At 35.9% G+C, this 14,027-nt stretch overlaps 1 protein-coding gene across 50 annotated transcripts in view; it reads left to right on the top strand.

Moving 5' to 3' along the window:
* The window catches only part of C2CD5 (C2 calcium dependent domain containing 5), a 164,108-nt gene that overhangs the window by 80,418 nt on the left and 69,663 nt on the right, over positions 1 to 14,027 (top strand). For all 50 annotated transcript variants that reach the window (XM_056799392.1, XM_056799400.1, XM_056799356.1 and 47 more), the window contains 3 exons: positions 1,347 to 1,538; positions 3,663 to 3,849; positions 12,376 to 12,540. In XM_056799392.1, coding sequence (XP_056655370.1) covers positions 1,347 to 1,538; positions 3,663 to 3,849; positions 12,376 to 12,540 — 544 coding nt within the window. The remainder of the gene's footprint in view (positions 1 to 1,346; positions 1,539 to 3,662; positions 3,850 to 12,375; positions 12,541 to 14,027) is intronic.

Below are 14,027 nucleotides of genomic sequence, written 5' to 3'. Positions count from 1 at the left end.
AAATACATGATTTTGGTATCTTATTTTGTTTCTTTTTATTTTTTTAAATTTTGGCTCATTTATTACCATATTTGTGTGGGAATATATCCTATTTCAGTTGTTGGTTCATGCCACTGTGTTCTTCTGTTTCTAGAACTCAGATTATGACGTTTTGCTAAATAATGGGGAGAACCCCCATACTATTCTAAATTCCCTATTACTAATCTGATTAGAAACTTTAGGAGCAGGAGAGACTGGCAAATGGGGAGTAGCTGCAGCTCCTGGACTCTTTAGTCTTCGCTATATCCCTAGACTCATCTTCTATTTAGTATATGAATTTTTAATGATAATGAAGCACCACAGTGCTTCTAAAATAAATCTGTAAATGGTTCAATGACACTGGATAACAAAAGGTTTTTTATGGTGCTTTTACTTGTAGTCATAAAATATATGTGCTATTTATTATTGAAGGTTAATGATATTTTAGCAATGTTTACATCATTTTGAGTTTCTGTGAGACTTTGATTTTGATGTAGAACTCTGTTTTAAAAACGAGAGGTTGTTTTTTTTTTTTGGTCCACTTTAAATTATATTAGCTTTGATCCTGTAACAACCCTGGGAGGAAAGTGCTATTATCCCCATTTTATAGATGAGAAAATTGGGGCAAACAGGGTTACATGACTTACCTAGGGTCACACAGCTAATGAGTATTTGAGGTCAGATTTGAATTTAGGTCTTTCTGATTCCAGACCCAGTCTAGTACCCATTTAGATTAGAGCACTCAGTTGCTCCCTGGGTAAATTAGTCAGCTAATAAAAAGAGTAATACTGCCCCTTGATTGTATTTGTGCTAAATGTTATAATCACAATATATGGAAAAATCCCTTAAAATATTGAAAAACCTTTGAGATGACCCTACTCTACATTGTGTGAGAAGTCAGTAAAATATGTATGATTAAGGTGGTTATTTTCCAGTTATGTTAGCTTGTTCCCCTAAATCCAAACAAATAGTGGGCCTAGAAGTAAAGACCTTTTTGGTGATCTAATCCAGCTCCCTCATTTTGCAAAACAGGGAAGTAGGCTACAGAGGGATGAACTATTTTTTTGTTTTAGAGTCACACTGGCAAAAAGTAGCAGAGTCAAGACTCCAACCCAAGTCTTCAGACTTTGAATGCAGGCTTTGTCCCTCCACCATAAGGCCTCGTGGCTATTTATAGTTGATATCTTTTCAACTTTGATCATTATAATAAGTAATGTGAATAATGAAATAGTTTAAATATGTGTATTCATGTGGATTATATATCTATGTAGACATTTAAACCATACCACTGTTTTTCCAAGAATACTTTTTTCTTAATGTATTTTTAGACTAGAAGAAAATTTACCTGCTGGTTGTGGTTTTTGCCACATACCTTATGATGAACTGAATATGCCATTCCCAGCTCACCTCACTTATTGCTACAGCTGCAGAAAACAAAAAGTTCCTGATGTTCTTTTTACAACAATAGATCTTCCTGCTGATGCAACAGTTATAGGAAAAGGTTGTCTTATTCAAGCCAGGTATGTTTACTAAAACATTCATATCTATATGTTAGACATAACTCATACAAATTACTTTTAATGTTAGAAATTTTTGTTAATATGATAGTTGAACCTTTGGGAGCTAATAAAATAATTGAGAGTTTGTAGGGAGAGAAATGAACTCAAGACAGAGCCATGGAGTAAGCATACTTAGAGGATGGATTGTGAATCATAATCCAGGAAAAAGGAGTCTTAAAAGGAGGGTTCAGGCAGTTAGGAGATCATCAGAAGATAGAAATGTCATAAAAACTTAGTGGAGTGAGAGTATCTAGATAAGGGGAGGGTAGTCGGCAATGCCAAGTAGAAGTTTGAGGACTGAGAAATGATTGTCAAATTTAGCAGTTTAAAACTTCTGTTGAGAGATGAGGCTTAGGAGCCAAGATTGCAAAGGGTTGAGCATTGAACTTAAGGTAAGAAAATGAAATTGTTTAGTGTGGACACCTTTTCTGAATTAGCTATAGAAGGGAGGTGAAAAATGATTAAAGCATTAGGGGATGGTAGGACTCATGGAAGGTTTTTAGGGAATAAGGAGATCTGAGCAAAAATGTTATTTATATGGGTCAGTTCAGGTGCGATCTCTTATGAGAGTGGGGAAAATAATGTGAGATAATGTTGAGTGTCATTTGAAGTACTGATTTGAGGTGGAGGAAACATTCACTTTGTAAAGCTTTAGTATTTTTAGTGAAATATGAGATGAGGCCCTCTACTTAGAAGAAGGGTAAGGATTGGTGTAGGTGTCCCGAGAAGGTCTGTTATAGGGAGGGGAATTAGAAGGTCATTCAGGGAAGAGTAAAAGAATTAGCATTTAGCATTGAGGACTCAGTTCAGATTATATTATATAAATCTGGAGGGATTCATTCACCACTATTACATGATTTTATCTCTTACATTCAGTAATACCATGATAGGAGCAGACAATAGATTTGTGAGAGTAATGTGGGGTTGGAGTTTGGAAGGGAAGAGTAGTAATGTCAAGGGGCATGAGTTTCATTAGCAGAGGGCAGTGAGAAGCTGAACTGGCTAACTTTATGGCCAAGATTTTTTTTTAATTGTATTTAGTCGATTTAGAACATTATTCCTTGATTACAAGAATCATATTCTTTCTCTCCCTCCCCTCCACCCACCCCTTCCTGTAGCCAATATGCAATTCCACTGAGTTTTACATGTGTCCTTGATCAGAACCTATTTCCATGTTCAGAACCTATTTCCATGTTGGTGGTGTTTGCATTAGGATGTTCATTTAGAGTCTACATCCCCAGCTATATCCCCTCAAACCATGTATTCAAGCAGTTGTTTTTCTTCTGTGTTTCTATTCCCACGGTTTTTCCTCTGAATGTGGATAGTGTTCTTTCTCGTAGATCCCTCCAAGTTGTTCAGGATCATTGCTTTGCTACTAGTAGAGAAGTCTGTTACATTTGATTGTAGCACAGTGTATCAGTCTCTGTGTACAATGTTCTCCTGGTTTTGCTCCTTTCACTCTGCATCAATTCCTGGAGGTCATTCTAGTTCATATGGAATTCCTCCACTTTATTATTCCTTTGAGCACAATTGTATTCCATCACCAACATATACCACAATTTGTTCAGCCATTCCCCAATTGAAGGGCATCCCCTCATTTTCCAGTTTTTTGTATGATCAAGATTTTGAAGGTTAGAAAGCAAAGTTTGTCAATTTCTTTTATTTCCTAGTAGATCATGAACTCCTGATAGTGATTATAGCTTGTTTTGTCTTAGTATCTCCTGTACACCAAACTAGCTTGCAGTAGTAGTAGTAGGAACTTAATGCTTCTTGCATTGACTAATAAGGATGCAATATTTTTTTTTTTAAACCCTTACCTTCCGTCGTGGAGTCAATACACTGTGTATTGGCTCCAAGGCAGAAGAGTGGTAAGGACTAGGCAATGGGGGTCAAGTGACTTGCCCAGGTCACACAGCTAAGAAGTGGCTGAGGCCAGATTTGAACCTAGGACCTCCCGTCTCTAGGCCTGGTTCTCAATCCACTGAGCTACCCAGCTTCCCCCTAGGATGCAATATTTTTTGAGATGTAGATCCTTTGTTGACGAGATCAATGTCAATTAAAAAATTCTTTTTTTTTTTTTGACAGGTTATGTCGCTTAAAAAAGAAAGCTCAAGCAGAAGCAAATGCTACTGCTATCAGCAATTTGTTGCCCTTTATGGAATATGAAGTGCATACTCAGCTAATGAATAAACTAAAACTCAAAGGAATGAATGCGTTATTTGGACTAAGAATTCAGATTACAGTGGGTGAAAATATGTTGATGGGCTTAGCAGTAAGTTTAAATTTATTTGTATTTTTTGTGACTTCTTATAGTTGTAGTAAATTTTTTTTGGGCAGTGGATTAGATCCTTCCATTTTAGATCTATTTAGTGAAATGAATGCATAGACTATCATACCACTATGTAGAGGTAATTTAAACTGAATCTTAATTTTCAGAAGCATCATAAGGGTCTCCAGCCTCCTCCCACCAAGTTAAGACTTTTCTTATATTTAGTTTGTTGTTGTGACCCATTTGGCCATAACCATAGCTAGGCCATGCTTGTGACCTTTTAATGTCTATAGTTTATAATGTAGAAAGTCAGTAACTTTGTCTACTCTGTTATGGACATTTTTATTTCATAAAATTTGATAAAATGCTCTATATTTTACCTAAAAAAATAAGATATTTGAGGGGCATTATTATTTCCTTGGTAGAAAACTGGACTTGAAACACTATGTCAGGGGCACCATTGTAGTCAACAATTAAAAATGAAATTATATTTTATAATAAAGATATCAGTAAAGAATAAAGTTTGTTGCTGGCTGGCTCAGCTGGCCTTGTATCACTGTTGAATTGAGGAAGACAGAAGTAGGTATTAGGAAAAGATAAATCCCTTAAAGCCCAAGGATGATCACCATTAAGCCTGTGACTACAGATTTTTTACTCAGATTCCCTGCTATGCTACACTGTTTAGTCTTATAGAAATTCTCATTTTAGAGAAGTCATAAAGCAGTTCTTGAATCAAACAATTCAGTTAATGTATGTATATATATATATATATATATATATATATATATATATATATATATATATATATATATATATATATATATATATATGTTTCATACTGTATGTTGAAAGATCAATGTGTCAAATCACAATATATTTTGGTGGAAGATATAAATTGTGATAGATATAAGAGAGGGTGAGTAAATTTGACCGCAGAAAATATGTTTCACTACAGTGTCTTGGTTTTTAAATCAAATATAAGGTGGTCGCCAGGAAAATATTCCCAATTATTCAAATACCCAAGTCAACTGGGTTTTATAGAGATTTTTAATTAATAATATAATGAGGAATTAGAGAAAGAGAGAAAGAGTAGGAAAGGAATAATTATGAAGGGCCTCAAGCCAATATGGCCTAGACCTGAGTCTTAAGAGAGAATCAGTCAGTCAGTCTTTTAACACTCACCACAAGGTCTGCCTAAACAAGGATTCTAGTGACACCAGGCCAGCTCCATCTCAGCTGACTTCACCAGAGAGAGCTCCAGCAAGATCTCCTTAGAGATTGTCCTCCAAGAGCTTCCCTTCTCCAGAGCCTCTCTCAAGAGATTCTTCCCAAGCGATCCTCATCAGAGATCCTCCAAAAGGATTTCTCCAAAAGGAATTATCCTCAAAAGATTCTGCTTTTTCTTATATAGGGGTTTTTCTCCCATGTCACCTCCCCTAAGTCCCTACATCTATCAATCACTGTAGACGCTTTCCAAAGGACTGCCCATCTAAATTCCTGCTAAGTCAACCAATCTCCTCAGTAAGTCTGAATCAGAAAAAATGCTGCTGTGTCAACCAAGATCCTCAGTAAGTCTGAAGGAGAGAAAACACAGCTGAGTCAACTAATCTCATCAAGAGAAAACTTGCCCGACCCTTTTAGGTACCTAGCATCCCATTGTATCAATTCTAAAAATAGGCCTGGCTCAAAGAACTCCTTGCTTTATTATAAACATGGGTCCAAGTACTTTCATTGTTTATCAAGGAGTTTTCTCTCCTAAAGCAGTCTTAAGTACGGGTAGAGTAGGGGTCCTCCCATAGCAAGGAGTTTTCTCCCCTAAAGCAGTCTTAAGTACGGTTGGAGTAGAGGTCCTCCCATTTCTGATCCTGGCGAGTTCTCACATTAAAATGGGGAATGTTTCTCAGTAGGGAATTTGTTCCAATTAAGAATTCCCCGACGGGGAAATTTTTAACATTCACAAGCCTGAGAGATTTCAAGATTTACAATCCCCCCTGATGATCATTGGGAGACTAGTCTCCCCATTGATCATTTAACATAATCAATTTGTAATCCTAAATGCACTTCTAACTATAGATATACACAATATTCAAATTTCTAAGAGGAATTAGAATAGTGAGAGAGGAATAGTAAAGAAAAGAAAAGAAAGCAAAACCAATGTTTTGCTAGGTGCATTGACAGAAAGCCAAATTTGGGGCAGTCCCTTTTGGCATAAATGTGTACATTTACAATAAATGTTCAATCAAAGTTCAGTTCAATCAATCGTATACAAAGTTCATTCTTGTACTTCTTGATGAAGTGTAGGTGTTCCGGCATCTTTCTGCAACAGTTCATTCTCTGGCTATAAAAGTTTCAAGCTTCTTTCTTGAAGATCTTTTCTCTAACAAAATCAAAATCTTGAATTTTTATAAAAGTACAATCTTAAACAAAAAATCAAAATTCTTGGATTTTTATAAAAATACAATCTCAAACAAAAAATTCAAAATTTGAAAATTCTTAGATTTTAAATTAAAATACAATCCCCCCTGAAGTAGGTGTTAAAAATCATTTAGTTCAACTCAGAATGCAATGTTGAGTTATGGGGGTGTATGAATCAATTATCAAAAGTAGAGAAAAATAATCAGAAACATAAGGAAAAATTCAAAATAGGCCCTTGTATATAGGTCCAATATAAAGTAATTTCTATCCCACAAGTCTGTAGGACAGAATGCAGTAATATGTCATTTAGCCATTTGCAGCCAAGACTACAGGAAGTTGCCATAATATAAGAAGAAAAGAATTAGAATTCTATTTTGATAGGGAAGCGTCATTCACTCGTCTGATTTTTTTGTCATTCTCAGGGATATAGGGAGCCAGCATGATAGTCAAACTTTGTACTTGTATGAGTACTTTGTAAAGAGTGTAGATACAAGGAAGTCCTACGACTTAACATATGTCAAGCATCGCAACCTCGAGTCTCACATTAGTATTTCATGTGTGCTCTTTTTTTGGCACTATTCAGATTAAGTCTGTGCTCCTTATTTTTTTATCCCATTTTCTGGAATCAAACACAAACATTAATCACAGTCCTATAATATTTTATCAATAAATGGCAGGTTCCCATAGTTTAAAGCTTTTAGGTATATATTGATATTATAGCAAGAATATATATTAACTTCTATTACTGCAGGAAAAAAGTATTAATATTAATTATGTGTACCTTCAGTACAAAAAATGAGAAAAAAATCAAATATTCTAATCAAAATAAAGAAAAGAAATAATAAAAATAAGGAAAAAACCAGTAATTCAATGTGTTCTCGAAAAAAAAACAACATCCACTTGTCTAAGGATTATTATCTCCAATGCATGCGATAGTTTTCAGTCAATCAGTCTCAGCATAAGATGCTTTCTTCACATGTGAGCAGTGAATCCAAGAGTCCTTTTCTCCAATCTTTATGGATATTGGAGTAGTTAACAATATTTGGAATGGTCCTTCCCACGAAGGCTGAGTTGCTCCAGTACGCTTGAAATTCTTAATATAAACTTTATCTCCTGGATTCAGGTCATGCAGAGAAAAGTCTAGTGGTCCAGCTGTACTGCAGCTCCGGATTCATGAAGTTCACGTAGTTTGTGCTGTAACTCCTGTATATAGGAAGCAATAGTAATATCTCCCCCTAATAGTGAGGTATATGCCTGGGAGAAAGGCTTAGCCTATATAGGCGGATGTCCAAAAAGCATCTCAAATGGTGAAATATGTAATTCTCCTCTAGGCCTGTTTCTAAGATAAAATAGGGCCAGAGGGAGAATTTCAGGCCATTTTAAATGGGTCTGAGTGTATAATTTGCCAATCATAGTCTTAAGTTCTTTATTCATCCTCTCTACTTGGCCTGAACTCTGGGGATGATATGGAACATGAAATTTGGGAGTTATTCCCAAGCAAGAATATATCTGATTTAGAACAGAATCAGTAAAATGACTCCCCCTATTGGAATCAATATGTGCCGGCAGGCCAAAACGAGGAATAATTTCCTTTAAGAGTATCTTTGCAACAAAATCCGCCTTGGCTCGGGTCGCAGGAAATGCTTCCGGCCATCTGGTTAGTTGATCTACAATTACTAGACAAAATTTATAACGTCCAGCCTTTGGCATCGTTATGAAATCTATCTGTAGATGTTCAAAAGGTGTGTAAGCCAGAGGATGTCCACCAAAGGCTTTTCCATGAAATGCATGTTGGTTATATGCCTGGCAGGTAGAGCAGGCTGAACATACTTTAGAGGCTATGAAAGTTATACCAGGGGCTATCCATACTCTCTTAACAGAGTCCACAATGCCCTGGGTGCCAAAATGACCATTTTTATGAATAGATTGGCAAATTTGGTTATAGAAACTTCTAGGGAGCAGGGGTTTTCCTTCAGATGACACCCACACTCCATTAATCTGTTTTGCTTTGAATTTTTGTTTCCATTTTTCCACTTCCTTTTCATTATAGGAAAGTGGTAAATTTAAATCATTAGTAGTTGTTAATGTTAAAATTAATTCAGGCCCTTCTATGGCTGCTAGCTTTGCAGCGGCATCTGCTCGGTCATTTCCTCTAGAGGCAGGGTCAGTGCCACCTGTATGGGCAGAACAGTGAACTACAGCTAGGGCTTCAGGAAGCTGGAGAGCAGAAAGAACTTCATTAATAATTTCTGCATTAGCTATAGATTTTCCAGCTGAGGTTAAGAATCCTGTCTGGAGCCATAACATTCCTACTGAGTGACAAATGCCAAAAGCATATCTAGAATCCGTATAAATTGTTGTCTTTTTATCCTCGGCAATTATACAGGAATGTTTCAGAGCTATGAGTTCTGCCCCTTGAGCACTAATGTTAGAGGGCAGTGAAGCTGACCATTCAGTGGCAAATTCTGAGACTACGGCAGCTCCAATGTAACGTATGCCATCCCTCATAAAAGTGGAACCATCGGTAAATAAAATCAGATCTGCATTGTCTAAGGGAGTATCCAAGAGATTATCTTGAGGCTTTTCTGCCATGGACACTAATGTTTCACAATTGTGTAATGGTTCTCCTGAAGTTGGTAAATCTGGAAGCAAGGTGGCAGGGTTAAGAGTAGTACAACGTTTTAAAGTAATGTTTTCACTATTTAATAAGGTTATTTCATATCTTGTAATTCTCTGATCCGAGAATGCCTATTCTATGTTTTATCAATAATGCTTCTACCTCATGTGGGCGCATTATTGTTAATGGACATCCCAATATTAAATCAACAGTTTTTGTTACTAGTAAGGCTGTAGCAGCTACTCCTCTAAGACATGATGGTGCTCCTGCTGCTACTGGGTCCAATTTAGCAGAATAATAATCAATTGGGAGCTGAGAAGGTCCCAAAGTCTTTGTTAACATGCCAGAAGCTACTCCTCTTCGCTCATGCACATACAAAGTAAATGGCTTATTGTAATCTGGGATGCCTAGAGCAGGGGCAGACATGATAGCCTTTTTTAGATCTGATAGAGCTGACAATGTTCAGGTTCTAATTTGGGGGGTTCAGGAACCGAATCCTTTGTTAATGCTATAAGGCGTTTAGTAATTTCCCCATAGCAAGGAATCCATTGTCTGCAAAACCCTGTTGCTCCTAAAATTGCTCTCAACTGTTTCTTAGTAGTAGGAGTGTTTAAATTTTGAATATTCTCAATTCGTTTTGGAGAAATATAATGAGCACCCACAGACAGGATGAATCCCAAATATTCTGCTTTAGGGAGACACCACTGAACTTTATCCTTTGAGATTTTATGTCCTCTTTTGTACAATTCCAAAAGAAGGTGTTTGCTATCTTCTTGACATGTTTTTGCGTCTGTTGAAGCCAAGAGTAGATCATCTACATATTTGATTAATTTACTATTTTTAAATGTTATATTGTCTGTGTCTTGGCTCAAAATTTGCTCAAATAAACTCGGACTTTCCACATAACCCTGTGGCAGCCGACTCCATGAATATTGTGAGCCCTTCCAGGTAAAAGCAAAAATATGCCTGGAGTTCTCATGTATAGGTATGGAAAGAAAGCTGAACACAAGTCTACTACTGTAAAGTATGTAGCTGTGCTAGGAATAGAGGAAATAATAGCATTTATGTTAGAAACTACGGAGTGTCTCTTTATAACTTGATTATTCACTGCCCTCAGATCCTGTACGAATCTATGAAGGTGCTTGCCATCGGGCCCTCTTTTTGTTTTTTTAACTGGCAGGATGGGCGTGTTGTATTCAGATTTGCAAGGGATTATTATTCCCTGTTCTATTAATGAGTTAATAACTGGTTTAATACCCTCAATTGCCTCCTTTGAGAGGTGATACTGAGGGATGGAGGTAGGTGGGCTAGATTTAGTTTTTATCTGCACAGGAACAGCAGATTTAAGTAATCCTACATCGGAAGAAGATGTGGCCCAAAGAGACTCCGGTATATCCTTAGGTATTTCAAAAGTGGAAGGCTCTTTTGCCTCCTGGTTTTCCGAGAGAAGTACAGGGAGTAAATTTAAAGATTCTTCTGGTTCTTCCAGTGATAAAGAACCATCTGGTGAACAAGTTATTATGGCTCTGAGTTTGCATAGAAGGTCTCTTCCCAGCAAATTTAAAGGGGAGTCAGGCATTAAAAGAAAGGAATGTTGTACCTCTAGGGGTCCTACAGACACCATTCTAGGGGCAAGTTTTTCAACTCTTTGGGGTATTCCTGATACTCCCATTACACTTTGTGAATCAACAGAAAAACAATTTAAATCTGGTACATTCTTCAATACAGACCTGGTAGCTCCAGTGTCTTATAGACAATCATAATAAGTGTTACCCACCTTTAAGGTAACATGGGGTTCATTAGTATGGGGAGGGCAGTGGATAGGGACAACGGGTAGTAGGACATCAGGGTCTGGGAAATCAAAGGTTGTATCCTCTGATTCCTGTGCCCCAAGCTCCCCCCCCCCCGACGCCATCATTGTGTTTGGGATATTTCTTGGGCACCTCCCTGAAGGGTACCTCGACTATTTTTTGGATGAGCTCCATTTCTTATATTTTGTTGTTGGGTATTATCATTTTCTTCATTTGGAGCATTGTCATTATTTTCCCAGTTCCTATTTCTATAATTCTGGTTTCTAAAGTTCTTATTTCTATGTTCATTATAGTTATTTCCATAATCATCATTATAATTTCTAGAATTTCTAAAATTCTGGTTTCTATGACCATTATCATCATTATAGTTGTTCTGGTTTCTATGACCATTATCATCATTTCTATAGTTATTTCTAAAGCTATTATTAAACTGCATATTCCTTCCAATCATCTTAAGAAAGGTTCTACATTCCATCATTTTGTGGCCCTTCTTCTCACAGAAGTGGCAAGTTACTGATTTATTTGTGAATTCCCGCAAAGGGGCTATAGTCTCTCCCTTATTTTTCAATTGTCTCCTTAATATTTCAATTTCTTTCTTTAAATCTTCCACTGATGTATCATCTTCCTCAGGTCTTTTTACACGACCTTTATAAACATAGATTGCTACTCTCCTTAGTTCATCGAGGTCCATAGAGTCCCCAATTAGGACAGCTAGTTCTAAAGTAGTCTTTTACCACTGAACAACAATTCTTAACAAATTGCCTACGTAGTTGTCTAATGTCTCTTTCTCTGGATAAATCAAGGTCCATATATGTATTCACTAGGTCAATAAGTCTGTCCATAAACTGGGAAGTCTTTTCATCAATATGTTGTCGGGTTTTTTCAAATTTTGACCATTTTTCAGGTCTATCAGAGCAAGCTCTCATGGCTGTCAATAATGCTTCTCTGGCCTGGTTTAGTTTGGTTTAATCTAGTTCAACATTGGGGTTCCAATGTGGATCTTCAGTTGGCCAATAATGTCCTCTTCTACCTCGTTTTTGATTAGCCAGAGAGACAATTTTATTTTTTTCTCTCTTTGTTAATAATTCTTCTAATATATTCTCAACATCCAACCAAGTGGGGTCAAAAGTTCTGAATATGACAACAAGATTTTGCTCTGTTGGAAAAAAAGCGCAATTTTTTGGTTATCCTAATTGTGTCTCAGATGTCTATAATGATTAATAAAAATTAATAACGTATAAATTAAAATGTATATAATTAGAAATATTTGGAGGAAGAAAGAATTTCATTTATTTAAAGGCAATATGAATTTCTGTTTTCTGCTATCCTACTCCTGATGTCTTCATTTTTCTTTATTTATACTAACACATGTTGGTGTTTAAATAATTTGTTTTGTACTGTTCTCTATACCATACACATTTCTTATCATTAACTAAATGATTATATCAATGAGGAAGCTATATCTATTGTGAGGCATACAGAAGTATTCAGGGTGTTGTTTTTATTCCTTCTTGTAACCAATGTACAATGTTAGCCTGATATAGTCTTAATTTTTTAGTATTTGTGTAAATGCATTGACCCATATTTCTTTTTTTCTTTCTTGGACATATCAGAAAGTTGAAAATTTTCTTTTTTGCTTTGCCACTATTAAAGAAAGATTCTTTTTCTGCCCTTTTTTTCTTCAAGTCTGCAACAGGTGTATATTTAACAGCTTTACCAACCCCTGGTGGTATCCAGATTGCTGGGAAAACTCCAAATGATGGCTCATATGAACAACATATCTCTCATATGCAAAAAAAGATAAATGATACAATAGCTAAAAACAAAGAGCTTTATGAAATCAATCCTCCGGTAAGTAAAATCTATGAGAATATTTTGGTTTTTTATACATGTGTGTTTCTGCATTGAAGGTAGCTGAGTGGCACAGTGGATAGAGTGCCAGTCCTAGAGTCAGGGAGGCCTTATCTTCCTGAGTTCAGATCTGGTCTCAGAAAATTATTAATCCTTTGACTCTAGGCAAGTCACATAACCCTATTTGCCTCACTTTTCTCATTTATAAAGTGAGTTGGAGAAGGATGTGGTAAACTACTTCAGTGTATTTGTCAGGAAAAGTCCAAATGAGGTTACAAAAAGTCGAACAGAACTGAAATTCATTATTACCTTACCTTAAATGTATCTATATACTGTTTAGGTATGTATACTCATTAACAGTTTTTGATTATAAAGATCACAACTCTATCATTTCAGTTATCGTCTTAAAGTTTACTACTTTAGTTTGAGGAAAATTGACTTCCCAGTGATTTGGAGGAATAAAAAATACTTGTATTCTGTTTCCTTCTTTCATTATCATATATTAAACCTATCTATTTCATACTAACTCACATTTCTTTTCTTTTTTTTTTAAACCCTTACCTTCTGTCTTGGAACCAATACTGTTTTGGTTCCAAGGCAAAAGAGTGGTAAGGGCTAGGCAATGGGGGTTAAGTGACTTGTCCAGGGTCACATAGCTGATTTGAACCTAGAACCTCCCATCTCTAGGCCTGACTCTCAATCCACTGAGTTACCCAGCTGCCCCCACTAATTCACATTTCTCAAAGTTTTTGAAAGACTTTGATGTGTTCACAATTCTGGGTCTATAGTAATTAATCTTCATGAATGAAAGAGATTGTGTTAGACCTAAGGAGCCACATCATTTTATATTTTTAATCTTCAGAATGCAAATATCTGATGTTAACTAGTCACACTACAGAGGTACTTCACATAATGTTTATTTATATACATACAATCTAGGTAATTTGGGAACCTGGTATTTGACAATTTTGGGGAGGAACAATATACATGAATTGCTAGTAGAGATATTTTTGAAGTTCATGCAGTAAGACAACCTTAGTCTATTAAATTTATTAATTTAGTAGAGGTGTTTTTGAAGGTCATGATATAGAATTCCTTTAAATTAATTGTCTATATTGACATCTATATGAAGTAATACTTAGCCTTCTGGGCAAAATGAAAATACTTACCTATTCTAAATCTCTTCTATTCTGTTATATTAACTTGATATTTATAAGAGGTTATTAATATGCAAGACATATTTCTTGTATTTTTGTTAGATGTATTGAGGCATACATTTATCTCTTCTACGAAGTGACTGTGACCTTAGACAAGTAATTTAACTAATTTGGGTCTTGTGTTATTTATCTTGAAATATTAGACAAGCCTCTATGGTTTCTGTGGACTCTTCTACTTGCAGTATTTATATTCTGGCATATGTATACTTGCAAGCAAATTGCACTATGGATTTAGAAAATTAGCAAATTAGTGTCTTGTTTAGTGTCTAC

The sequence above is a fragment of the Monodelphis domestica genome, chromosome 5, assembly GCF_027887165.1.
Source record: "Monodelphis domestica isolate mMonDom1 chromosome 5, mMonDom1.pri, whole genome shotgun sequence".
Taxonomy (NCBI): domain Eukaryota; kingdom Metazoa; phylum Chordata; class Mammalia; order Didelphimorphia; family Didelphidae; genus Monodelphis; species Monodelphis domestica.
The sequence above is the reverse complement of the archived record's forward strand: the minus strand, read 5'-3'. Positions and strand labels throughout refer to the sequence as shown.